This window comes from Phacochoerus africanus, chromosome 11 (genome assembly GCF_016906955.1).
Source record: "Phacochoerus africanus isolate WHEZ1 chromosome 11, ROS_Pafr_v1, whole genome shotgun sequence".
Classification (NCBI taxonomy): Eukaryota; Metazoa; Chordata; class Mammalia; order Artiodactyla; family Suidae; genus Phacochoerus; species Phacochoerus africanus.
In genome coordinates, this window is record NC_062554.1 from 73,094,835 (window position 1) to 73,121,373 (window position 26,539).

A 26,539-nucleotide genomic window follows, 5' to 3' on the forward strand; every position below is an offset into this window, starting at 1 on the left:
TAGGGACAGCTTGTACCAGCTTATTAGAGCCTGCATATGCTTTCATAACTCTGTGTTCAAAGCTGTCACATTTGGTAGTTTGAAGTAAGTGTGGTGGGAATATTCATACCACAGAAATTGAAAATTACTAGAAATAAATTCTCCCCCCTCTCAAGAGAGCTGGTTTACCACTATATATCATTAAATATAAACATATAATGAAAGAAAATACGGAATTTGTTTGGAGTCAGGATCTAACTTCCCAATAGGGAAACATTTTAGGTTTTTGTTCAGTTAAGATTATAAAAGATTAATGTGGTTCTTCACAAAAATCCACTATACTTTGTTAAAATATTACCCAAGTATGTTGAGGTTCCTCAGAAAGAATAAATTGAATAGATTATGTGTTGCCTATCAAAACACTATAAACAATTCAATAGTTAAAATAGTGTGGTATTGGTGCAAGGATAAAAAATTGGATGGAACAAAATACATATAGAAGAAAAAGACCCTATCACATACCATAGCAATATCTAAGGAAAGAAAAAAGTGTTAATATTTACCATGAGAATAAGTGGTTGGTACTTTGTAAATAAAACATAAAATCATTCATTCCCATTACCTCATACCATAAATCAATATTTCAAAATAGAAGAAAGTTAGAACTATGACAATAGAAAAAGTAAAGGGAAATGGAATGCTTACCAACTTTTTCCAAACCTCTACAGGTAGAACACTTTCTAAGCACTCTCCCTTTAAGTTTCTGCTTCCAGAAAGTTGAAAATTCTGTTGGTCTCCTTCTAATATTTACTCAAGGTAGGTACACTAAAAAACAAAAAGCAAAAAGACCATAGATTTAAAAAGCTTTTTATTTATTATTATTATTATTATTTTTGGCTACGCCTGCAGCGTGCAGAAGTTCCTGGGCCAGGGATAGAATCTGAGCCACATCAGTGACAATGCCAAATCCTTAACTGCTAGGCCACCAGGGAACTCTGAAAATCATAGTTTTTTAAAATCATCAGATTGTCAAGGATACAGAGAAACATAAATGAACTAACTTCCAGCAAATGATGATCCTTCCCAGAAAAGACAAATAAATAAAAAACAGATAAAACAGCTGATTTTTTCCCTGGTAGGACAGTGGGAGGAGGAGAAAATAGCCAAAATTTTATCAGCAACATGTGGGCTAGTGAGACAGATTAAAATTCCCAAGCGCCTGTGCATATGCAGAACCACAAAGGAAATGGCCACCATTGAGTACCAGGAACCCATTCTAAGTTCTTCTTAGGTAGTATCATTTATATATCACAGTAACCCTATGAGGTATTAATGGTACCTTTGTAAAATATTTATTCCTGTTTTACAAATACAGTAACTGAGGTTGAGAAGTCATTGCCCCAAGGTTACAATGTAAATGGTGGAGCCAGGACTTAAGCTCAGGCAGTGTGACTTCATAGTTTTCAGTCTTAGCTACGATGCTATTCTATTTCCCAGTAAATAGTGTGTCAAAGTTTATTCATCAATATGGCCTGTCAAGTTATTTACTAACTGAATGAACTCAAATTATCAAGTACTTTCCCCTCTTTTTCTACAAGGAAGAAAATTCAATACACATAATTAGAAACTTAAGAGCACTGGAAAGTGACGAGAACTAGTTTGACAGAAACAGAAGCTCTTTATGGGTACAGGTGCTAGGGTTTTCTCCTCCAGAATTCTGATGTTTAAAATGATGCATATTTGTTTTAGATCTAACAACTATTCTCTGCTCAAGTAGTATCCAAGAATTAATTTGCATGCTAATTTAAATTCTACCAGGATTATGTATAATTCTCCTTTTCCTCATTATAGAGACCTATGCTTGCTATCTGTAGGGGATGGAGCAGATAAACTCTCATTTATGTCATTTGCATCTGGCAAACCTGTGTCAGAATACTTCCAAGGACCAACTCCTAAGAAATGAAGTGCCTAGATATTTTGTAGAAAAAAATTGTACATCTGGGATTTTTCTGGAGCTGTTTTACTGTTTAAAATACAGGGTTTATAGTATAATCAACCACCACCCAAACACCTGCCAGTTTTATGTTGTTTGAAGAAAATTGGTAATATGAATATTTTGCTTGTTCAGTTATTAATTAGTCAGCCTCTCAGACACCAATAGCAATAAAGTCCTTTTCAAATTTAGCAATGAGCTTGTAAAGGATTATAAAGAATTAGAACTTTTCCATATTTGATGTTTTCCCAAAACTGTATTTCTGGACATACTTTTTCCTTAGGGTCCCCAAGCAGAAGCAAGAAAAGGGGTACTGGCAGAAGGCTCCCTGACAGGGCAGAGGCGGACCCTTCCAGCAGAATTCCCTCCTGCCAGGAATCTCAGCAAAGGTAGCCCTGAGAAGGGGTGACATAAAATGTTGGTTAGGGATCTGTTTTAGGCATTCGTAAAAAAGAACTGCAAAATAGGAAATGCTGCATAATGCAGTGATGAGAATCACTTTTACATCATTCCAAACCCCTTTCCTGAAATCTTCCCCTCCTTGGTAACAGCCAACATTGAAACAATGTTTTAATACTTTACAAAGTACTTTCATATAATAGCCAAACCTTAATACTGAAATTCATGCTTCTCTTGCCATCATTGCTTTTTCCCTAAGGCTTTAATCCCACATATTTCTGCTGTTGACTTTCTTCTGTTTCCACCTTCCAGTCATTTTTTCAGCCTTCTACCCCCCCCCCCCCCGCTGTTTTTTTGCAATTTTAATTATTGACAATGATTTTTGAGTTTCCCTGAGCCCTGATGTTACGTAGTTGAGAGTACACAGTTAAATAATTCTTGAAAAACATATCAATGTCTAATTGTCTGAGAGAAATTTCTCCTTAGAGGTCACATCATTACTTCAAACTTACTGTCTTGCTCTGAAATTAATTCCCTTTTCAGATGTGTTGTGTCCATTAATGATCAGGAGAGCTAGCATTTATTAAGTGATTATCATCTGTCAGGCACTTTCCAATACATTATCTTCCTCTCACAACAATCCGATGAAATAAATGATTTAATGAAGAAACAGGCTCCAAAACACAGAGCAAGTGAAGGAATGGAGATTTGAACCCAGGTCAAGTAACTCAATCCAGTGTCCCTTACCTCACACCTCAGATTTGTCTCTCACATGCTGTCACTTAACCCCTTCACCTCTGGTATCTTTTCAGTCACGTAGAGGCCCAGATGACCACAAATAGAGCCAGAAAACATAGGCCTAAATTGATAGGTAATTAGAGATGAACAAAAAGGACAGCAAATTCAGCATAAAGTTAATGGATTTATAGGTAAAATTAAAGAAATTTTTTGAAACTACAGCCATGATTTATCTCATTTGTTTGAAGCAAGTCCTAAAATAATACAAATATGTTAAGCTTCCTTAAGTTTGTTCTGAGTTTTCAGAACCGATTCTCAGAGTCTATGAAGAGAGAGGGAAAGAGAGAGAGAAAAACTTGAACAAAGAAGTCACAAAGTCAATTAATATATTTCATTAAAAATTTTATTTTTGGAGTCCATAAATGGTCAAATTCCAAAATAATACCAATACAGAGCATTTAATATTTTATTATCTCTTTATACTTAGCAGTCCACTTTTGCATTTTGTTTTCGATAAACAAACACACTGGATTAAAGTAACAATACTCTTAACCCTAAATTCAATGCTTGGGTATGTCCAATATTTATTCTAAGCAGCACATAATAAAGCAGAGGCAATTAATTTTCTTGAACATTTTATTTCCATATTAAGCTCAGCAATTGCTTTAGCTTCACATTATTCTGTAATGTACTGGTACACCTCTGTTTTGGACCCTATTAGAAGAAATAATGCCAAAATAACAAGTTTTATTTAAGAATGAGGTCCTTGGGCAGAGAAGAAAGAGGCGTCCTATCATTAAAAATTATTAAAATTGCACGTAAAAAGAAATAAGCCCTACAGTTTTTAACCAAATAAAGGAGAAGAGAGGGAGAGTACATCACTGGGGGCAATGACAGTTCAGGAAAATACATTTACCATCCATCACACACTTGCTCACCACTTCAAGTGCCCGATGTCAGGCTCTCAAGGCATTCTGTTATTCTCCCACTAAGTTTCTTTACATGGAACAGAAACCTACATTTATGGTAATGACAAAATACTATACTGCTATTTAATCTGACAGTAAAAAACAGGGAAGAAAAATGTTAGGGCCAGACTGACCTCAGACTAGCTTAATACCCCTGAAAATAGGGGCAAAAAAGGAATCATTAAGAAACAGTATTCAACGAGCACTGTATTATCTAATGTGACTTACAAAACAAGTAAAATTCAATAATCTTCAATGGAAAAAGCCACAGTATTTGAAAGTTAGGAATGTTTAGATGCTGATTTTTTACCAAAGTGGTACTCCAAGCCTAAGTTGGAACAAATTCCAAACTCACACTTACTTGCATCACCTCAGTTTAATAATCCAATAAATGACAAAAAAGACAAACAAGGAAAACAGCATCATATAACACAGCAGCTTTGTTTGGCTCCCTCTGGATAAAATCTTCAGTTTTCCCATAGTTTTACCTAGAAATCCAGTTGTAGAATCAAACTGTGAATCCTATGAGGAGAAAAGGAAAACAAAATATAGTAGTTAGATTCTAATATTCTACATATGCACATGTAAGGAATTTAATATATTGTTATTAGAACACATTTTTAATGACATTTTCTGTGTTTAATTAATTCAAGAGCCTGTTTATAACTTAGATAATCAGTCTGATTATGCAAAATAGAGTAATTTTCTCAATAAATAAAAAGCTCTTTCATTATCCAGTAAATATTTTTTCCAGCTCCAGAGTAATTCAAAATTCCCAAGTATTTAGATCTTACTCTAATTATGTGGATGAAAAAGCATTAACAATAAAAGCAAGTAGTTCATCTACCCACATGGGTTTTTTCCCACTTATTGGTAGGGCATTGCTCTTCAAGGTCAAATGGCTAGCTGCTTCCAAGTACAGCAATTCATCCAAAATTAAACATGGTTAGCAGCTAAACATACCTTTACTTTTAGATCCTTTTTTCAGGTAGCTGACGTTGAAAGTCAGCAGAGTCTATTAACAGGTAACAGAATATTCTAGAGGTGGTAAAATGTGGCAAAGATGGCAAATATGGATGGGGAAAAACCACCACATTAAAACATAGCTGAAAAAGTCCTTAAGAGGACCAGGTATGGATTAGAAACACTGCCCTTTCAAATAAATCTTAACATCCTGGCATAATGACAACCTTTGTACAGCTCAGGTTCTATGTAGTTCAAGCACCTTAGATCTATGGTTCCTTACTGGGGTTATGTATCAGAAGCATCTGAGATGCTTTTTTCAAAATATAGACAACTAGGTACTTGCCCCTAAAATTCTGAATCAGTGTGTTGGTTTGTTTATTCATCCATTCATTCTTTTTAGGGCCATATCTGTGGCATACAGAGGTTCCTGCTGGCCCAGAATGAGAACTCCTGAATCAGTATATTTAGAGTGAGAACCATGCATAAATATTTTCAGAAAGTTCCTCAAGTGATCCTAATGCACAACCTTTGCAAGGAGATTGCTTTTAGTGCAATATACATTTTTAAATAGTATAAATTTTAAAAGCATGTGAGGAAACTAGGGAAGGTCCACAGGAGTTTGACATCCAAAATAACATTAGAGAATGGAAAGCGCCTCTAACAAGAAATGGTATATGTTATTGAGCTTGTTTAGACTCCAGATAAAAGACTTGGAGATGTTACTATGTTCACATCTTATTGACTTGTTCCAAGTGATCCTCAGGAAATCAAGCAAAAGAAAGAGGTTTACATTAAGTGAAAGTCATTTTGTTGGTTGGATATAAAGAACTTTTGATTACTTGGCAGTCTCCATCCACTGAGATCTTTAAGAAAGCTCAAAACAGAGATTTTTCCTGAGTCTAATTCTGTTTCTAAACACAGGATTAAAGAATACATGGGCTTCCACCTCCTCCTCCTGCTTATATGTGTTAGGCAAGATGAAAAATGTAAAAATATGGCAAAAAAAAATCTTAGATCTATTCCAAACCAAATTTGAGACTATCAGATGAAGTTTCCTAACGTTAAAATCATAATCACTTACCATTTCAGCTAATAATTTATTTTGATGTTTAACTTCATGGCCTATTTCAATGGAAAGCTATAAAGAAGAAAGCATATACATTTTTGCTTATATAAATGTTTTAGGTATTATGAAGTAAAAACAATGATGTCATTTGAAGCATAAACATTTTCTCAAATAAAGTCATATTCTAAAAATATAAAATATACTGTCTTCTTTTGATATTTTTCCCACTGAAATTAATGGAAAATAAATTTAGAATTTCTATTCCTTTCCCACTATGGACATTGTCTCCCTGTTCTTCATTTTGATTTCATCTAATGTTTAAGTCTATCTTTCAATTTTGGTACATACTTCTCTCTGGTTCTCTTATCCTTACATTCTTGCTCTCTTTACATTATTAATACAACAGCACTTATTTGCATATTTATTTGTTTACATTTTAAAAATGCATACAAGTTCCCATATTATCAATTCAAATCCAGATATAAGTAATACCTTCCTAAAGAAATGTGACAATATTTTGAATATATATTTAAATTAATTATTTATTAGATTCTAAAGGTATTTTCTTTAAAGTATGATAAAAAATTGGAAAAAAATTTTACAAGCTGGTGTTATCCATATCCAGAAGCTATGCAGAACAGAGGTTGAATCTAAATGAAATAAGTGGCTACAACTACTAACCAAACCAAACACTTTATATGACAAATTCATCAAAGGCTTCACTTCTAAGATATCTGAATAAATATACTATTACTAAATCTTGGAAACTACTGAAAATTTTGGCAAACCATTGCAAATATTGTCAACTTATTTTGTGTGGAAAGCATATGGGGTAATATTTACCCAAAACTACTGTAGAATTCTATATATCAGAATATGAGCTTTTTCTTCAAATTCAGCAATTCAGGGAAAATGAAGCATCTATAAAGCTAGACAGTCCAAATCACTTAATTCAGCTGTCATTTGTGCAAAAGAAAGAAAATTTCAGGGAAAACAAAAGCTTTCTTCTAACAAGGAACCAAAATTATCAATGTTAATTTTTTAAAAAATCATTTAATTTCCTCTAAGTAGTATATTTTCTAAATTATTAACATTGTTTAGTTCATAGATCAACTCCTTTTGATTTAATATGACTACGAAAACAATACTCATGTCAGAATATGAGACTCCAGGCTGAACACAATTCTATTTTCCAAAGACTAATGAAATACCAATTAAGTTTTGGCAACATAATCTTCCAGTGAATGCTCTATAGTATATAGCATCTTTATTTTAATGCAGAATCAATCATATACACTGTTAAAACTAGCTTTTTGCAATTCCTTTAATACATATTAACTCAATATGACTATAAGGAATTATGTTAAGTGCTATGTAGAATATAAAACTAATTACAATAGAAAACTCTATATTCTTTTTTTCTTTTTCTTTTTTTTTGTCTTTTTGCCTATTCTTGGGCCGCTCCCATGGCATATGGAGGTTCCCAGGCTAGGGGTCCAGTCGGAGCTGTAGCTGCCTGCCTACGCCAGAGCCACAGCAACTCAGGATCCGAGCCGCGTCTGTGACCTACACCATAGCTCATGGCAACGCCGGATCGTCAACCCACTGAGCAAGGGCAGGGATCGAACCCGCAACCTCCTGGTTCCTATTCGGATTCATTAACCACTGCGCCACAAAGGGAACTCCGAAAGCTCTATGTTCTAGTCAATTTCTTTTACATACAAGTAATTTCAATGCAGATCATTATGCAATAAGTCCTACAGAAATGGTATGAACGGTCTTATGTTCATAAAGAAAAAGGTACCTTGATGTGGTGATTAGGTAAAGCTTAGAGCTGGAGCCTTTCAGATGGGAAAGACCTAAGTGAATGTCAGGAGGGAGAGGACATCTAAGGAAAAGGAATAGCAGGACCAAAGATATGGGAGTGGGAGAGTGACAATATGCACAGGACACAAGGAGGTCTCGAATCTGTCTGGCAGAAAGCATGCACACATTCTGGAAGTATGGGCAGTAAGGTCTGAAAAGATGTGGATGATATTTGCAGAACCTATGTGATCAAGCTACAGAGTGTGGACTTCAACATCATGGGAGGCCACTGAAGATTTCTGGGAGCACAGGGTGCAATTTTAAAAGTATTCTAAAAGAATGACAGAGTATAGTTCAGTTCAGAACATGCAAAAAATTAGGAACAGAGAAGTTAAAAGGCTTTCCCCAAAGTTCACCTAAGAAAATCAGGGGATACTATTAGAAATAGAGAAGATGAAATAGAAACAGTAGAAAGAAAGGTGCATAGGACCTGGTGACTGACATGAGGTACAAAGGCAGAAACATTAAAGACTGAGATATAAAGCTTTTGAGATGAGAAGAAGACGACTCAGAAGACAAGCTGCTTGGGGGTGGAAGGTGGAATGCTCTGAGACATTACTACAGACATACAGCATTTTAGATTTAGCTACAAAGAACAGCTGAAGTTTAAAGAAAATAAACAAATGTACCATATGTTTTTTGTGTGTGTTGTTTTCTTTTTCCTTTTTTAAAAAAAAGTTTACTGAAGTACAGTTGATTTATAATGTTGTAATAATTTCTGCTGTACAACAAAGTGATTCCATTATACCTGCATGCACATCCATTCTTTCAGATTCTTTCCCCACATGGATTATCACAGAATATTGGGTAGAGTTCTCTGTGCTATATATATTATATGTTTTGATTGGCCACATTTTCTAAACTTGTACTAAAATCATGTCTAAATTTTGAGTCATGTTGCTAAAATTTTGGAAAATGGAATTATATTCAGCCTGGAGACTGTTACATTCTGAAATGAGCACTGTTTTCAAGGTCATAGTAAATCAAAAGGATGTAATCTATGAACTAAGCAATACATACATTATTAAGTATGTTAATAATGTAGAAAATACAATATTTAGAAGAAATTAAGAATTAAATGATTTTTTTTTAAATTCCAATATTGATCATTTAGGCACCTTGTCAGAAGAAAGCTTTTTTCTCCTGGAAATTTCTTTCCCTGGCATGAATGACGGTTGTAGAAAGTAGGCGATTTGTGTTTTCTAGTTTCATAGTTGCTTTATTATCTCTGAATTGGGGAAACAGCTCATATCACCGAACTACATTAGGTGAACTGAATTCCTTAGTATGATGCCAATAAAAGTATATATTTTTAAGGTATACAAATATATGTACATAAACACACAAATTAAAAAGAATATGATATCTGTTATATACTTACAGATTTTATAGCAGTTACTTTGTTTCTCAGACTTTCTGTGAGTCTCTCATTTTCTTCTTCACAGGCACTATACCCACTATTAGGATAGCCATAGTTTCCATAGTTGCCAGGAGGCACTCCTTCACCTGTGAGGATCAGAGTCACAAGCCCAGTTGCAACAAAAACAAGCCCCCTTTGAAACCTTGACAGGAAAGAACTGAAAAAGACCCCTGGAGGGTGTTGCAGACCACATATGTCTTTAAAACTCACGCTCCAAGAGAACTTTTAACAACTGATAACCAAATAGAGGTCAGACAATTCTAATAGTTCTCTCTTAAGCAAAGAATATTCAATTCAGTTCAATATACATGTGTTGACTGCCCACAAGACACTGAAATAGGTATTGATATATAAGGATATTCAGGACTCATTTCTTGCTCCTTAGAACTATATAATTTTAAGAAGATCTAAAAGTAGTAACATCAACATCATGGAAGAAAGTGAAAGGGGGGAAAGAAGATAACACAGCAGGGTGGAGTTCATGGCAGAAGGAGGGTCCTGTACTGATATCTCTTTCTTTTAAATAGAAGAGTGCTGGGATAACTTACAGAGAATATTAGTTAAGACTTAAGAGGGAGACTCATTCACTCTTCAACAAATACTTGAGATTTGTATGAGATCCATTGTTCTTTCTAGGTGCTCCCTTTTGGAGTTCATCTTCTAGGGAAGAGCATTGGGAATACAGGAATATAGTCCCAGCCACTGCCAAATACAGTACCTGATATTCATCAGGCAATCAAACATGTGGCATGAGCCTTGAATAGTGAATTTTTCTCCAAGATATGTGATTTTTCTGAAGAAGAACTCATCAGCCTAAGTTAGCCCATGAGAAGCTAGATGGTTGGTTGGATCAACAATTGGAGGTTTACAGTGTTAGGGCTCCTGAAGAACAGAGTCCCAACACACTGAGATTCCTTTGCCAGAAGGGTGGGTAAAGACATGGATTATGGGGCCTAGACTGAACGAGGACTGAAGTCGTGTCAGTAGAAGCCCGTGAATATGGAGGAAAGGGATGATACAGAAACTAGAGGTCTCTATAAATGTGGAGTGGCAGTGACAAGAGATGGGAGGTCAGAAAGTAGCAGGCAGCACTCGTTATTGAAAGAAGGTCAAAGTGTGAATAGGAAGCTCCTTCAAGGCACAGGAAAAATCTCACTTTCTCTAAAAAGCAAAACACTCTCCCTTGAATTCTTATAGCTCTGACTATACCTAACACTATTATTACACTCCAGACTGCACTCCTAGGACAGAAACTAAATCTGTTGGGCTCATGGCTATTTACTCCTCACAAACATACATACACAGTAAGGAACACCCAATAAATACTTGTAAATGCATAAATTAATTAACAGACATCAAGTTCACTGTTATTCAATTTTGAATGTGCCTTTATCAACACTGGAGTCATAAGCTTCTTTGAGGACAGAGGTAGTGTCTCTTCTATATTCTCTGCACCTGAGTATTTTACATGCAGCAAACAGTCTCCACCACCACAAAACCCACGACAAAATGTTAAACATGTATATTCCTGAAGAGAAAGAGCTGCATTCTCCAAATTTTCCCTCAACTACTGACACTATCCACAAAGCTAAGTGTGCTATTACAAAAGTTAAGGACTCAGGTAACTAGACATAATGTTCCCCCCCCTCAATAATTAAATTAATCATTTTAAAATGCATTCTCAGGAGTTCCTGCTGTGGCATAGTGGGTTAAGAATCCAACTGCAGCGGCTTGGTTTCTGTAGAGGCAGGGATTTGATGCCCCTACACCATGGATTAAAGGATCTGGCATTGCTGCAGCTGTGGCATAGGTTGCAGCTGCAGCTCCAAATCAGTCCCTGACCAGGGAACTTCCACATGCCCCAGGTGAAGGCATTAAAAAAAAAAAAAAGATGTATTATCACCTTATTAATCAATGATACTCTGTAAAAACTCTAGGACCAAAATCCATAAAGAAAAGAAAATTGTCCTTATATTTTATGTGAGTAAAGTTCTGGATATATAACATTGACCCAATAAGTCATTATTAACTGGTTGAATTTAATCACTTGACAACCTTACCAAGGAATTCATTTCTAAATTAATGGCTAGTTGTTTCATTTCCTTTATTATTAATTTTACCTATCTTAATTTTATTTTTAGAGTTCTTCCATAGTGTTCCATTTATTATAAGTGAAATTCTCATTTTACTTATTGCCTAGAAATCTTTAAATGCACATTTATTTCTTCTATTAATCTCCCTTCACATCATCGTCCACCCATTTCTATATTATATATATAATCAAAGATATATTTTATATACTTATATAATATAAAGATATATATTACATAAATATATATGTAGATAGATAGATAAATTTAGCCACTTCTTTTTATGTGACTTACTGCTATGAAAAGTTGTAGGAAAGCTAATGAACGCCAAAGATGATTCTCAGATTTTGTCCATTAGACAAATGCTACTTCTGGATAGTTTCTGTCAATAACCAAACCAAATTATTTAGAGTCATGTGAAATGTGGAAGCTTTTCCACATGAATATCTATCAGACTCATGATCACAAGTTTAAAGCTCCAGGTCAATACACATTGATAATTAAAAAAAAAAAAAACAACTCTTGTCACTTCATGTCACATCACATCAATGTAAATTAGAGCAATAGACACCTAAGTAACCACCTTGCCTCAACTACAGGGGAGCTTAAAAACAAAAAATAAAAAAATACCCACACTATCATAGAGATTCTAATTTAATTAAGCTGGGCTGGGTTCCAGGCAGCAATGCTTTAGAAGCTCTCCAGGTGATTCTAATGTACAGTCAGGACTTCAAACCACAACTTCTTTTTTTTTTGTTGTTGTTGTTGCTATTTCTTGGGCCGCTCCCGCGGCATATGGAGGTTCCCAGGCTAGGGGTTGAATCGGAGCTGTAGCCACCGGCCTACGCCAGAGCCACAGCAACACGGGATCCGAGCCGCGTCTGCAACCTACACCACAGCTCACGGCAACGCCGGATCGTTAACCCACTGAGCAAGGGCAGGGACCGAACCCGCAACCTCATGGTTCCTAGTCGGATTTGTTAACCACTGCGCCACGACGGGAACTCCTTTTTTTTGTTGTTGTTGTTGTTGTTGCTATTTCTTGTAAACCACAACTTCTTAAGTCCTTTCCCTACAATTTATTATTGCACACTCCTGCACAAAAACATTCAAAGAGGCCAAAGAACCTAGTGATGAGATCCAAACTCCCTGGCCTGGCACTCAAAGGTCTCTACAATGTGGCTGTTTCTGGTTCCAAGTCTCCTACTTCAACCAAATCTGCCTAATCAAAATCCTGTAAATACATCATTCACAGTTTTAGATTGTAGTACTACAATTGTTTTTTTGGGGGTTGTCATCCTTTCAACTGGAATTTGTCTTTCCTACATTTTGTTATTCCAGCTTTAGTCCAAGTTCCTAAGTCTCCACAAAGTACCAAATGTTCTGTCTCTGAAATCCATGAGGCATTCACTATCTCTAGAACTTAATTGATATTTGGTTGTAGTGCTACCACCTTGTACTATAATTTATTTTTGTACATGTTTCTACTCTTCAGCTAGATTGGAAACACAAACAGAACTACAAATGACTGTATACCTAGAGCTTACTCAAGTACACAATCAGTAATGATAAAACGGAAAAACACTTAAGTATATAAAACTAAACTTGTTCAAAATGAGTTATCTTTTTTCTCTACAATGTACCTGGCCAACTTTCCTTCTATGATCCAAGTATTCATCATTCATACAGACTACATATTTCAAAAGCTGTTTCTCATACTACAATTTACTAACCAATGTATGTGCCTAGAGTTACTGGCAACTTTCACTAACTTTAAATACCTGGCACTTTTGAAAAACTTTTTCCTCCCACCTTATTATAAGAACTAAAAAAGGTAACATTATCTTTTAAAAAATATTTCCTATGTTTTGTCAGGTATACTGTGCACTGATTTAGAAGGTTTTTCTCTTTTCTTTTTTCCCAATCATCTCTTAATAGCTTCGGAATCAGAAAATACTGTTTTAATGGCTGTGTGTTATAAGTCCCATTATAAGTCCTTGTACCTAACTTATTTATGCTGCTTTATGAACCTGCTTCCTAAGCCAAAAGGTCAAGAACAAATGCTAAGTCACCAAGTATTACCACATTCTATAGCCTTAACAGCTGAACAAGGCTTATATAAGAAATGTTCTGGGTTAAATGGCCTTTGACCCTGATGTTCCAGATCATGGCCTTTAACAGTTGTAATGCCACCTTTACCTTTGTAACTCACTGTTACCAGACTAATATGATTATTGGTGTGCTTTGCATGCAACACTAACTTCTCAAATTTCGCTTCTGAAGAAATTAACATTAGGCCCCCCTAAAAGAAACCGAAGACAGATTTCGAGAAACTCAGCAATTTCCATAATCACGCTCAGGCAGTAACACTAAAAACTCAGTAGTTGACACCTGGGCATACCTCACCCCAAGCCCTCCACTACTCTCTCTAAACTTACCATCCAGTACTTGGGACTGAACCAAACTTAAGGACCCCCAGAATCTGGGACAAAACGGTGTGTTTCCACTTGGCACCGTCTCCAAAGACCCCTCCAGACCTCCTGCTTTCTGGCTGATTCCAGTGACAGGAGACAGGTCTGACTTCCTCCCGTGTCCTGGCACCCAGCACCGCCAGTTCTGCGGCCCCCGAACTTCGAATCTCAGCCCTCTTCTTACCCAGGCCTGCACGCCTCATCCTGCCAGAGGAGCGGGGGGAAAAGGCGGGCCGACGGGGTGGGCAGGAAGAGGCTAGGGGCCACCCGGACAGCGTCCTCAGTACCAGGGCCCGGCGAAACACCAACTTCTTTCCCCAAAGCGCCACGACATCAGTGGAGTCTAAACATCGCGCTGGCTGATGGCGTCACCCAAGGCACTTATTGGCCTTGCGAGGCGGCTTGAATGGCATTCTGGGAAATGTAGTTCGCCGCCGAGGTTAGAAGCCTGGCTGAAGCGTAGGATGAAGCCGGGTGGAGGAGCGGGCGGGGCTTGCGTAAGAAGGGCTCGCGGCCCGACTTCCACTCTGCAATCAGGACCCTGGAGCTCAGCTCTTGGGCTGGCGCTGGCTCTCAGCTGTTCAACTGAGTTCATCTACCCTTCCCAGACCAAGAGAGGATGGTTGACTTCTTTTTCCTGATTCAGCCTCTCACTTCTCTCACCTGGAGTTAGTTCAGGTAAAGTCAAAGAAAACTTTATTCAAGTTTCTTAACTCACACACAAGTGGGGACCCATAGAAGGGAAAGAAGAGGGTAGCCAACTTGTTCCAGGTCACCCAGTAGAGAAAACCGTGGAGTAGGGCTGCTGCTCGGATTAAAGCAGGCAATGAAAGTAGCCTGGTTTCCTCTGAGGCACTGAAGACTCCGTTCCCTGTTACTGGGTTGGTTGCATTTCTAGAAGGATCCGAGGCTATTAGTTTTGAAGGGACCGAAGGCCCCTAAACTTCCTTTAGAACTATTTAACTTAAACAAAGAATACTAAAATACTGTTCGTCCTTTTTAACTTACACAAAGAATACTGAAATATTGTTTACACGTGGTAATGTGCCAGTGTTTAAAAGCTTGTTAGTGAGGGTAGAGTCGTTCTGGAATTGGGGTTAGTCCTAAGACTTTCATTTTATCTCACGGGGATTATTGTGAGGATTAACTGAAATAACTTAAAAAAAAATATGATGCGCATTAGTTGCTCAGAAACCCCTGGATGCTGGCCGTTTTGTCGTTGCTGCTGTATGACAGTTGGGATACTCTCCATACTAGAGATTTTTGAGAACGCAATAATCGCTGATCATTTGGTACTCCCCCCATAGTTTCCCAATATGAACATTGACTGTAGTAATGGTAGAGTAAGTCTCTGCCCCAAGGTCGTTTCCGTAAAATACAACACACAAAAACCAATTTTTAATAAAAGTTACTAACATGGGAAATAAGATTAATCCAATAGCGTTTTGAGAGAAAAACAGTCTTCATAAAAATAAACAACCATTTTCTAAAAACAGGGGAATCAGAGACAGTTATTGCAAATAAACACTGAAGGTTCAATAAGAGAAATGATGGCATTTTAACTTAATATCTGTGACAGTCCCTTTTTTTCTAAGAAGTGCATGTGTTCTATAACCAAAGCATGTCAGAAAAATCATCTTAAAAAGATTTCTTGTGGTAATGTAAAAATTTTTAAATCTGATGTTAAGCTTACCAAAACAGATCATTTAAATTACATATGTACTTATCCTCTTATAAAGGGGATAATGCTTCCTTTACATTATAGGGAGACATAATAATAAAATATGAAAGAATAAAATATAAAGTAATAAGGGGTACCAAGAATTTAACTCAAGACAGGTAAAGCTGGTTTCTATTGAGCTTGTGACCTAGAAATCCAAATAGTTACTCATTGCTTCTGTTGGCCAGTTAAGATGAACTCATTTGAGAAGATTTTGTGTTCAAAAGATGAGGTGGAAAAAATAGATTTAATACAGTATTTAGAACTTTATTCTCTTCTCATAGGATAATTTCATAGAAAACATCTAATCTTTGGGGTCTATAGGAAATGAATGACTAATAATGACTAATCCTTACTACTATTATAGTAATTATAGAAACAAGAATATGAGCAGGAAATGTCTGAATCTTGATGGGAAATTTGAAACTTTCTTTTTTCCTATTGTCTGTTTCCTGTCCCTGTGGCCTTCCTCCTCCAGACCAAATTCCAGGGCTAATCCAAGGGAAATAGCACACCAAGCTCTCAAAAGTAGCTACATCAACATTAAAAATGTTCCAATCATGAAGCAAATTCATTATATCAAGCATCATATTTGAACTTTAAGAAAATGTTAGCTAAAATTCAATAGCTCTTAACTTACAAATAGGCTTTGGAACAAAACTTAGTTTTTAAGTCAGTTATTTGGCACTTAAATGTATTTCTCTTGGAGGCAGAAATGATGGATGATAAGGTTCCCAACCCAGCCCAATAGCATGGCTATTATGGTTCCTATGTTAGCCAAAATCTGTGTAACCCATAGTACAGCTGAAATACTATATATTTTCAATGAGAACTAGTAGAAAAAAAATTGTAATCCTCATGGTAAAATAAGATCATTAGGAGTTCCATAGTGGCCAAAGGGTCAAAGATCCAACATTGTCACTGCTGTGGTTCTGGTTACTGCTGTGGCTTGGGTTCAATCCCTGGCATGGGAACTTTCGCATGCCATGGTGCAGCCAAAAAAAAAAAAAAATCATTAAAAAAGAAACAATTTTTGAAATTATTTTGGTCATTCTTGTTTGAGAAAATATTCAGAGTTTTCAAAGAGCCACCCATTTGACCTTCCCTTTCCGTAATTCAGGAATATAAGTGAGGCACACAATTCCAACTGAAAAGCCGCCAGCATAGCCACCTGCATGATCTCTGGGACCCTATGCAAAATGAAAACGCAAAACTCCTCATTCAGAAAAGCAGGGGAAAAGTTTAATTAAATGTAAAAAAAATAAAGTTTTTTCTTTTGTTGTTATCATCTCACCCCACCAACTTGTCATGATGTTTTATTTGCTATTTAATGTACTAAATAAAGAAAAATAAAAATTTAAATAAAATTATTAGCATGAATTTTACCCTTTTGATGGTTCAGTGTCATCACAGTTTTAAATGCAAATGTAAGAATATTTAACTCATCATCAAAAAGTCTACAAACAATAGGAGAGGGTATGGAGAAAAGGGAATCCTATTACACTGTTGGTGGGAATGTAAATGGTGCAACCACTGTAGAAAACAGTATGGAGATTCCTCAGAAAACTAATAATAGAATTACCATTTGATCCAGCAATCCCACTCCTGGGCATCTATCCAGAGAAAACCATGACTGGAGAAGATACGTGTACTCCAGTATTCATTGCAGCACTCTTTTCAATAGCCAAGACATGGAAACAACCGAAATGCCCATCGACAGAGCAGTGGATAAAGAAGATGTGGTACATATACACAATGGAATATTACTCAGCCATTAAAAAGGAAGAAATTATGGCCTTTTCAGCCACACAGATGGACTTAGAAATTATCATGCTGAGTGAAGTCAGTCAGACAGACACCGACATCATATGCTATTACTTACATGTGGAATCTGAAAAAAGGGTACAGTGAACTTCTTTGCAGAACAGATACTGACTCACAGACTTTGAAAAACTTATGGTTTCCAAATGAGACATGTTGGGGGTTGGGAGGATGCACTTGGGGTTTGGGAAGTAAATGCTGTAAAATTGGGTCATGATGATTGTTGTACAACTATAAATGTAATAAAATTCATTTAGTTAAAAAAATAAATAAAATTGTCTTTAGAAAAAAAAGAACTCATATGTGAAATCACCAAGATCACACAAGTTGAATTTCATAGCTCATGCATGAATATGTATTTTGCAGAAATACTGCACAAAACTAACTCAGTGTTTTTATTCCAGTCTTGATATGTGCGATGTCTTGATAGTTTGCCTACATTTGACCTTCAGTTTATTGATGAGTTAGGAGGGACTGGAAAGTAAAGGAATTAGGGGTTGCCCTGTGTTTTCCTTTCCTTAAATGTCATCATTTTCAATGTGACTGTCCAATACAAGGAAGTAAGATGAATAATGAAGAATATGATAAGATTCCTTGGATGTTTTCTTCTCTCTGCAGAATTTCTGGTTCATACCATCTTCCAGGGTTGTCAGTGTCCACACTTATTCAGTCGTAGACTTAACACACTTACCTTGTACTTACTGAGTTTTGCTGAAGTTCTGAAAACTATGGGTCCATTGGAATTCTGTGCTCATGGGACATCACAAATGTTACATGTGAATGGAGTGACAAGGAACAATTAACTCCTATGCTCATCTGTATGCTCATTAGACTTCAATTACAAAACACATATTCGAAGATAAAATGAAGAATTTCAAGACAGTGACCACAGAGCCTTAAACCAAGCATCATGTTCTGTTAGCTAAGAATCCTATGCAGCTGCAAAGGTTGTATACTAGTGAACCTGGTCCTGGTCTGCAGAGAGAAATCTTCAAAGATAATGAGGACATAGTTAATAGAGCAAAAGGAAAAGACTGAGTGAATACAAAGGGCACATATATCCACAGGGAGAGGTTAATCAAGATGAAATACCTGGGAAGTGAAATGATCAGGGAAACAAGAAAACAGAGTATGCATGTGGTGCCCAAGTGAAAGGAAAGAAGGAAGGGAAGAGGTTGAAAGTTGCATTGTTTTTCCAAACTACTCACCAAGTTGGTTTCTGTCTCAGTAAGTGGTTAATGAACCATAAATGAGTGGAATTCTTGTGACTTGGTTCTACAAGCAATAGAAAAAAATTTTCTCAAGGCAGGCATGATCCCAGATAACCTGAGTGACAGGGTTTGATTACAGGGATAAAGCTTTTTCTTGTGTTTTACTCCAAGATGTTTCACTCTTCCAGCAATTCTGATGTGTTACTAAGACCTCATTCTGGGAAATGACTCCTTCCTTAATGCCAGTTAATCAGTAGCTTTGATTTTTTTTCCCCTCAATATCTGGATACCCACAGCAGAGCCACATTTCAGAGGGCACTTTGCATAGGCTGTCCTTTTAATATTCCAATTTTAGAGACATTACATTTCTAAAACATTGCTTTAGATTAAATATGATAGGTTTAATTTCCATTGCTTGGAGAATATTGGTATTGCATCTATCAAAAGGCTCTGCATTACCTCTCAGTGTTAGAAACAGGAGAATCTAATGTATAAATTGCTTTAAAAGGTAATTTTTTTTAAATAATGATTTTTATTTTTTCTATTTTAGCTGGTTTACAGTGTCCTGTCAATTTTCTGCTGTACAGCAAGGTGACCCAGTCACACATACATGTATACATTCTTTTTCTCATATTACCATGCTCTATCACAAGTGAGTAGTTATAGTTCTCAGTGCTATACAACAGGATATCACTGCATTCCAAATGCAATAGTTTGCATCTATTAACCCCCAATTCCCAGTCCATCTCACGCCCTCGCCCTCCCCTTGGCAACCACAAATCTGTTTTCCAAGTCCATGAGTTTCTTTTCTGTGGAAAGGTTTATTTGTGCCATATATTAGATTCCAGATACATGATATCATATAGTATTTGTCTTTCTCTTTCTGACTCACTTTAGCAGTATGAGTCTCTAGTTCCATCCATATTGCTGCAAATGGCATTATTTTGTTCTTGTTTATGGCTGTGTATATATACCACCTCTTCCTAATCCAGTCATCTGTTGATGGACATTTGGGTTGTTTCCATGTCTTGGCTATTGTGAATAGTGCTGCAGTGAACGTGCGAGTGCATGTGTCTTTTTCAGGGAAAGTTTTGTCCAGGTATAAGCCAAGAGTGGGATTGCTAGGTCATATGGTAGTTCTATGTATAGTTTTCTAAGGTACCTCCATACTGTTTTGCGTAGTGGTTGTACCAATTGACATTCCTGCCAACAGTGCAAGAGGGTTCCCTTTTCTCCACACCCCCTCCGGCCTTTGTTATTTGTGGACTTGTTATTATGGCCATTCTGACTGGTGTGAGGTGATACCTAATAGTAGTTTTGATTTGCATTTCTCTAATAATCAGTGATATTTAACATTTTTTCATGTGCTTGTTGGCCATCTGTATATCTTCTTTGGAGAAATGTCTATTCAGGTCTTTTGCCCATTTTTCAACTGAGTTGTTGGCTTTTTTGCTGCTGAGTTGTATAAGTTGTTTGCATATTTTAGAGATTAAGCCCTTGTCAGTTGCATTATTTGAAACTTTTTTTCTCCCATTCTGTAAATTGTCTTTTAGGGTTTTTTTTTTTTTTTTTATGGTTTCCTTTGCTGTGCAAAAAACTTGTTTGATTAGGTCCCATTGGTTTATTTTTGTTTTTATCTCTGTTGCCCTGGGAGACTCACCTGAAAAAACATTTGTAAGGTTGATGTCAGAGAATGTTTTGCCTAAGTTCTCTTCCAGGATTTTGATGGCGTGTGTCTTACATTTAAGTCTTTAAGCCATTTTGAGTTTGTTTTTGCGCATGGTGTGAGGGTGTGTTCTAGTTTCATTGACTTGTATGCAGCTGTCCAGGTTTCCCAGCAGTACTTGCTGAAAAGACTGTCTTTTTCCCATTTTATGTTCTTGCCTCCTTTGTCAAAGATTAATTGACCGTAGGTGGCTGGGTTTATTTCTGGGTTCTCTATTCTGTTTCATTGGTCTGTATGTCTGTTTTGGTACCAGTACCACACTGTCTGGATGACTGTGGCTTTAGAATGTTGCCTGAAGTCTGGTGGGAGAGTGATGCCTCCTGCTTGGTTTTTGTTCCTCAGAATTGCTTTGGCAATTCTGGGTCTTTTGTGGTTCCATATAAATTTTTGGATTGTTTGTTTTAGTTCTGTGAAAAAATGTCATGGGTAATTTGATAGGGATTCCATTGAATCTGTAGATTGCTTTAGGTAGTATGGCCATTTTTACAATATTAATTTTTCCAGCCCTGGAGCGTGGAATATCTCTCCATTTCTTTGAATCCTCTTTAATTTCCTTGATTAATATTTTATAGTTCTCAGCATATATGTCTTTCACCTCCTTGGTCAGGTGTATTCTCAGGTATTTGATTTTTTTGGGTGCAATTTTAAAAGGTATTATATTTTTGTATTTCTTTTCTAATATTTCATTGCTGGTATACAGAAATGCAACTGCCTTCTGAATGTTATTCTTATATCCTGCTACTTTGCTGAATTAGTTGATCAGTTCCAGTAGTTTTTGGGTTGAGTCCTTAGGGTTTTCTATATATAGTATCATGTCATCTGCATACATTGACAGTTATACCTCTTTTGCTCCTATTTGGATACCTTTTATTTCTTTTGTTTGTCTGGTTGTTGTGCCCAGGACTTCCAATACTATGTTGAATACAAGTGGTGAGAGTGGGCATCCTTGTCTTGTTCCATATTTTAGTGGGAAGACTTTCAGCTTTTCTCCATCACGTATTCTATTTGCTGTGGGTTTGTTGTAAATGGCTTTTATTATGTTAAGGTATGTTCCCTCTATATCCACTTTGGTAAGAGTTTTGATCATTAATGGATGTTGTACTTTGTCAAATGCTTTTTCTGCACCTATTGAGATGATCATGTGGTTTTTGACTTTTGTTAATGTGGTGTATGACATTGATTGATTTGCATATGTTAAACCGTCCTTCTGCACCCTGGGATGAATCCCACTTCACCATGGTATATGATCTTTTTTATATGTTGTTGTATTTGGTTGGCTAAAATTTTGTGGAGAAGTTTGGCATCTATATTTATCAAAGATATTAGCCTGTAGTTTTCTTTTTTGGTGGTATCTTTGCAGTATTCATTCTTCTCTTTAGTGCCTATTGCTCAGTTTGTGTCTCTGCAAATGAATTTTCTAATTTTTCTATGTTCCTCCTTATATTGTCTGGTTCCTTTATAAAGTAATTTGCATTGCTGTTCATATCTGCTCATAATTCCTTGATATTCAGCCTTAATTCCTTCAGTATTTTCCCTATCTCTCTTTTGAACTCAGTGTCTGTCAGACTGCAGAGGTCTGTTTCTTTATTTGCTGCCTCAGGTGAATTCTCTTGTTCCTTTAACTGGGAATGGTTTCTGAGCTTCTTCATCTTGCTTATGATTTTCTTTTTCTGTGAGTTTAGGGAAGCCAAAATATGGTCTGTGAGGGCTACTTCTATGCAAGAGCACCCCTTTGTATTTTGTGGGGGGTTACTATTTATTTTTGGCATGGGAGTTTGGATATTTGCTGCATCTTTCTTCAGTGTGAGCAGGCTGTTAATCCCCAGGGTGCTGAGTGTGTTTCCAGGGAGAAAGAGACAATGGGTAGGGCGAGTAGTCAGTGCCTGGTTGCTGTGCTCTTAACAGCAGCAAGGACCTGCAGGAAGGTGGCACAGGCTACTTCTAGTTGCAGGGCCCTGGGAAGTGGTAGCGAGCCATAGGCAGATTTATGAGGTTCCCAGAGCATTTCCAGGAGCAGCAGCAGGGTGTGTGAGTTCCCAGGGTAGTGAGGGCAACAACAGGGAGTGTTCGATTGCAGTGCCCTCCTCTGAGTTGATTGGGGCCACAAGTGGTGCCTGTTCAGGGACCCCTAGTGGTAGTGGGCCACGCCCACCTCTGAGTCAGAGATAACTGCTGTGCTTTGCCCCCTCCACCTGTAGACCACACAAGAAGCACTCTGTCCCACTTAGCCCACATAGGAAGTGCTGCACCAGCTGCTTCTAGTTGCAGGATCCTGGGAAGTGACAGTGATCAATCAAGCATGTGGGCACTGCCCAGAGCGTTTGGCAGTGGCAGCAGCAGGGCGAATGTGCTCCCAGGTGTGCGAGAGCAATAACAGGTGGTGTTCGGTCGCAAAGCTCTTCTCTGTGGTGCCCTTGAGGTGATTGGGGCTGCAAATGGTGCCTGTTCTAGGACCCCTAGTGATGGTGGGCCACACCCATCTCTGGAGTCAGAGATAACTGTGGTGGTTTGCCCCCACCACCTGTAGACCATGCAAGAAGCACCTCGTCCTGCTTAGCTCCCATAGGAGGTGCTGCAACAGCTGCTCCTAGTTGTAGGGTCTTGGGAAGGGACAGTGATCAGTTGTCTGGGCACTGCCCAGAGCGTTTGGCAGTGACAGCTGCAGGGTGGGTGTGTTCCCAGGGGAGTGAGAGGAACAACATGTGGTGCTTGGTTGCAGTGCCCTCTTTTTTTTTTTTTTTTTTTCACCAAACCCTGAGGTGACTGGGTCGCAGGTGGAGCCAACTCACAGGCACCCAGTGGTGGCAGGCCACGCCTCCCTCTGGCCTCAGAGAGACAACCATTGCGCTCTGTCCTTGCCATCTGTAGGTTATGCAACAGGCACCACGTCGCACTTAGCCCCCCCTTCCCTTAGCCCACAAAACAGGTGCCCTGCCACCCTGTAGCCTGCACAAGTAGTACCTGGTCTCCCGTAGCCAGAGCAAGTGGCTTCTCACCACCTGTAGCCGGCGCCAGAGGTGTCCCGCCCTCTGAGGCCTGCGTGCACAGTGTACAGGGGGATTCCTATGGCGGTCCGCCCCTCCCCCTCTCGCCCACCCCAACATTGGCGCCTTGCTTCTCCTTGGACCCAGTCCTTCTCCTGGGTTCCCTCTGCTGTGGTGTTCCACTCAGCCTGTGGTACACTGCTCCTTAGCCCTTCAGTCTGTCCCCACACAGCCACCCTAGTCCACTCCCCAGAGCTGACCTCTGAAGCTTGAGTCTCAGTGCCCAGCCCCCACCTGAGAGTCTCAGGCTGTGGTGTCTGGGGCAGTTATACAAATGATTAGTGTGGATCTGTGTGGCTCTCACTCTACTTTGCCCTCCTCAGTCCAGCTGCCGGGCTTTTCTCTGCGAACTTGGAGGTCCCTTCCTCTGGGCTGATCCCCCTCGGTTAGGTGGCTTCCCAGGATGTGGGTTCGTTTTCTCTTTCACAGCTCCCTCTCAGGAATGCTAGTCCTATCCTGATGCCTTTTCTCTCTCCTTTTTTCTTTTGTTCTACCCAGTTATGTCAAGAGTTTCTTCCCTTTTTGGAGGTTTAAGTTCTTCTGCAAGCATTCAGCAGATGTTCTGTGTGAGTCATTTTACATGTAGATGTGTTTTGTTGATGTGTTTGAGAGAGAAGGTGAACATGACATCTTACTCCTCTGCCATATTGATCCTTCCTAAAAGGTAATTTTTTTAATGAACACTAAAGTTAAAAATGAGGAAAGTTGGCATAATGTTATATTCTTTTGCAGGGCTTTTTGCTTTTGCATTTTGAAACAGACAAGTAGAAAGACAGAATTTCAAGATGGACATCATGGAGTCCAATTGCACAAAGTAGAGCATGGCTTCTTTGTGGAAAGCCCTGATGGAGCTTATTTTGTCCTTCTGGGGCTAAGTGGTGTCTTCCCTCTGTATCTCTTACTTACTTTACTCTTCTCTCTAAGCATTGGATTTCTGTAACTGTTCAAGAATGAGAGCCTCTGCCCCATGTCCCTTTGACCTTCCAGTTTGATCCCTACAGCAATCCATTTCCAAATCCCAGTGTTCTGGAATAGAAAATCTGATTGGTCAAATATGGATGAGGTGTCCATCCCTGGTCGGTCCAATCAGTTGATGCTGAGTGATAGGTATTTCAGAATTTGTGGCAGAGCAGATGCTCTAAGTGGATGCAGGGGTAGGGGAAAGATTATTTATTAGGACATTAAAGCATGTGTACAGTTTGAACTGTATTGTTCTGAGCAATAAACAGGTTTCATGGAATGGCTTAGGGCTATATGCTCACTCACCTCACTGAGGCTTTTATCATTGTCATACTGGCCATGAAAGTTATGGTTAGTTAGGGCAATGATTTGTATTCCTAAGCCAGGTGAGTTTGGCCATGTGCCTTCATTCCTGTTTATTTTATTTTATTGAATTTTCTTTATTGAGGTTAGAAGACCATCTTCTCCTGGGAGGCAAAGATAAAGACATGATCTTGTTTGAAGCACATTGAGTTCTCTGATGATAGTTCCTGTGGTGAAGGTCAGGTTTTAGTTGTGACTTCCACACAGACTGTCTGTCTTCCCTCACTTCTCTTTAGTAGCCCAGTGTAAATGACAGAGACTCTGAAATCAAATCAAATCACCACATTTTAAGGAAATAGAGCATTTCTTTAACTTAAAATCCTTCTGTAGAAGATTGTTGCTTTCTTTCTTTTCCATTTAGGAAGACTATTTCTGGCATGAAAATGGAGTCATAATTTATACTCTTTGCAGTTATAAAGTAAATGTTATCTTCGTTTTATTGTTTACCCACCTCTAAAAGCTGTTCCTGCTAAATGGGACACCCTAGGAATTTGACTTCTTCTCTCACCAAAGAACTTATCCCCCTAAAATTCTCCTTAAATAGGGCCTCTAGGTCAAAAACGTAGAACTATTAGCAAGGAGTTATGTGGAAATAAGAATTACAGAGAAAATTAGAAAAATTGATCATAGGAACAGTGGAGAGAGAATTTGCCTTCGTGACCCCAGCCCTTCAAACCTTATCAAAGTGTTAATATAGGACTTCTGGGCACTTAGCATGGATGCCTGGTTCTAGACTAGTGTGACTTTTTATAGCTCAGTTAGAAAACTTTGAAAAGATTTTTGAAAGTGTTTTTAAATGATAATGTGTTATATAAATATTCATGATTATGCAGTCCTCTGAAATCTGGATTGTTTAGAACTTTCTTCCATTAAATAATGACTTTTTTTTTCTTTTTTGTATTCAGGTGCCATCTATTAGAGGGATAGTGGCCACTGACATCCATTCTGCATGGCCATGAATATTTATTGTCATATCCCTGCACCAGACAGAGTTGGGAAAGAGGGGTTATGAGGAGGCTTTTCTTCCACACCAGATGACTGTTGTCCCTCCTCAGCCCAACTGAAGAAATGAAGTGGATTGGTCTTCAGGTGAGGATTCATACCCCACTGATACTCTACTGAGTGAGGGTTAACTTGACTGATAAAAAATACCTGACAGATTCTAATGTTAGTGAAATAATGGAATGGTTTGCCAGAATCTATTGAAACATCTTTTATCTAGAAGCCCTCAACACAAGGTTTAGTGCAAAATTTTGCTCAGTATTTGTATGACCTAAGAGCTACTCACAGCAGCCTTCTGAGGAATTGTCAGTCTCTGTTAGTATGAGCACTGACCTTTCCTTTCCCCTCCAGAGTCAGCCTAGTGATTTGCTTACGCAGATGGTACCACAGTGGTAACTCAGTGAATGGATGTGAGATTTGGGGAACAGACAGTGAGTAGCCAGCCATGTGTCATTTATCCACTGACCCTCATGACATCCTACACTATCACTCTAGGTCCAGCCCTCTTTCTTTACTTCCAGTAACTTATATCTCCCATTCTTTTGAGCATTTCTGTTTGGACAGCTCTGAGGCATCTCCAGATGACTTCAGGAAAACTAGAACATACCCCTTCACCCCTCCCTGCAAGAAATCCTGCAGAATTCATCAAAAGTCATTAAATAGTGATATGACAAGATTAGAGTTCTGAACATTTTAATCTGGTATGTTTGAGGGGAGTGAATGTGAAAGCAAGGAA

At 38.1% G+C, this 26,539-nt stretch overlaps 1 protein-coding gene and 1 long non-coding RNA gene across 2 annotated transcripts in view; one reads left to right on the forward strand and one right to left on the reverse strand.

The window, feature by feature from the left end:
- Nucleotides 1-3,727: 3,727 nt before the first annotated feature.
- On the reverse strand, nucleotides 3,728-14,320 carry BET1 (Bet1 golgi vesicular membrane trafficking protein). The gene is made up of 4 exons (XM_047753400.1): nucleotides 14,141-14,320; nucleotides 9,357-9,481; nucleotides 6,125-6,181; nucleotides 3,728-4,599 (listed from the first exon to the last, which is right to left on the reverse strand). Exons 1-4 carry the CDS (start codon nucleotides 14,157-14,159, stop codon nucleotides 4,444-4,446), a joined length of 357 nt encoding a protein of 118 aa, XP_047609356.1. The 5' UTR covers nucleotides 14,160-14,320; the 3' UTR covers nucleotides 3,728-4,443.
- Nucleotides 14,321-14,396: 76 nt separating this feature from the next.
- Nucleotides 14,397-26,539, forward strand: part of LOC125111462 (uncharacterized) — a 28,472-nt gene continuing 16,329 nt past the window's right edge. The window contains exons 1-2 of the long non-coding RNA XR_007130864.1: nucleotides 14,397-14,634; nucleotides 25,707-25,890. This is a non-coding gene — a long non-coding RNA (uncharacterized LOC125111462). The remainder of the gene's footprint in view (nucleotides 14,635-25,706; nucleotides 25,891-26,539) is intronic.

What these genes read in the sequence shown, in the direction of transcription:
- BET1 (XM_047753400.1), bottom strand. An exon ending in AAGTAACTGCTATAAAATCT is followed by an intron (nt 6,182 to 9,356) that starts GTAAGTATATAA and finishes TCTTCTTTATAG; the next exon opens with CTTTCCATTGAAATAGGCCA. An exon ending in ATAAATTATTAGCTGAAATG is followed by an intron (nt 4,600 to 6,124) that starts GTAAGTGATTAT and finishes TTCTCCTCATAG; the next exon opens with GATTCACAGTTTGATTCTAC.